The following is a 1,138-nucleotide window of genomic DNA, read 5'->3' on the forward strand; positions in this document are numbered from 1 at the left end:
GCATTTTCGTATCGTTAGGATGTTATTTTCGTGAGCTAACCCAACGTGTTAGGGAACGTATTAAAATTGTTACTTTTTCAAAACCAGCTGGCGAAGGTAAAATAAATGTTCTATATTTTCAACAACCGTGTTTGACCATCCATCCATTGTTCAAGCAGCTCCTTCCTGAATGTTATTTTCTCCCAACACTGCCTTCGCACCTGGATCTGTTCAAAATTGGTTTACGAAAGTCTATAGGCGCCTACACACACTACGTCGTGAAACAGCATAATCTTACGTTATCGCTCGTTTATACGGTTGTCGCGTGAAACCCCGTCGCACTCGTTTCTGACCGGCTGCGTAGTCCAAAGATAACAATACTTCGAGTCATTCTTCGACCGTGCCAGAAGAAACAACCTTCTGCCAGTGTCGGACGTTTGGAGTCAAAGTTCAGCGCAAACCAACCGCAATGCAAAACACGGGGTATGTATGCCGTTTTAGTATTTGATTCTATGTCGAAAGTGAAAAACTCTAAACTCGTACCAACAGGAAACTAGCCGGCCTAACGCTTTTCATTACCGGGGCGTCTCGCGGTATCGGGAAAGCGATCGCACTTAAGGCCGCCCGTGATGGAGCCAATATTGTGCTGGCGGCGAAAACGGCTGAGCCCCATCCGAAGCTAGCGGGAACCATCTACACCGCAGCGGCCGAAAGTAAGCAGCTTCTAGCGAGGAGCTTACCATTCCTGAAAAAGCAGTCCGAACGAAGCAGTGATTCCCTTTGCTTATTTCAGTCGAAGCTGCCGGCGGAAAAGCTCTGCCATGCATTGTCGATGTGCGCAGCGAGGAAGCAGTAAGGGCGGCGGTCAAAAAAGCAGTCGCAACCTTCGGTGGAATCGACATATTGATCAACAACGCCAGCGCTATTTCGCTGACCTCGACGGAGGAAACGGACATGAAACGCTACGATCTGATGCATCAAATCAACACCCGAGGTACCTTCCTGGTGTGAGTACCTTATGATCGCGATCGAAAACGGTGCTTTTACAGCGATCGATTCTCTTTATTTTTCTACCCAGCTCGAAAGAGTGCCTTCCATACCTGCGCAAAAGCAAGCATGCACACATACTGAACATTTCGCCACCGCTCAGCATGGAACC

The 1,138-nt window shown here is 48.2% G+C and overlaps 1 protein-coding gene across 1 annotated transcript; it reads left to right on the top strand.

The window, feature by feature from the left end:
• Positions 1 to 389: 389 nt before the first annotated feature.
• Positions 390 to 1,133, top strand: LOC131214208 (hydroxysteroid dehydrogenase-like protein 2; the record flags this gene model as incomplete). The annotated part of the gene is made up of 4 exons (XM_058208587.1): positions 390 to 462; positions 529 to 692; positions 773 to 986; positions 1,058 to 1,133. Coding segments are annotated over exons 1-4 (468 nt in total), but the record flags the coding sequence as incomplete, so codon positions are not given.
• Between the last annotated feature and the right edge of the window lie 5 nt (positions 1,134 to 1,138).

Source organism: Anopheles bellator, unplaced genomic scaffold (genome assembly GCF_943735745.2).
Source record: "Anopheles bellator unplaced genomic scaffold, idAnoBellAS_SP24_06.2 scaffold00263_ctg1, whole genome shotgun sequence".
NCBI lineage: Eukaryota > Metazoa > Arthropoda > Insecta > Diptera > Culicidae > Anopheles > Anopheles bellator.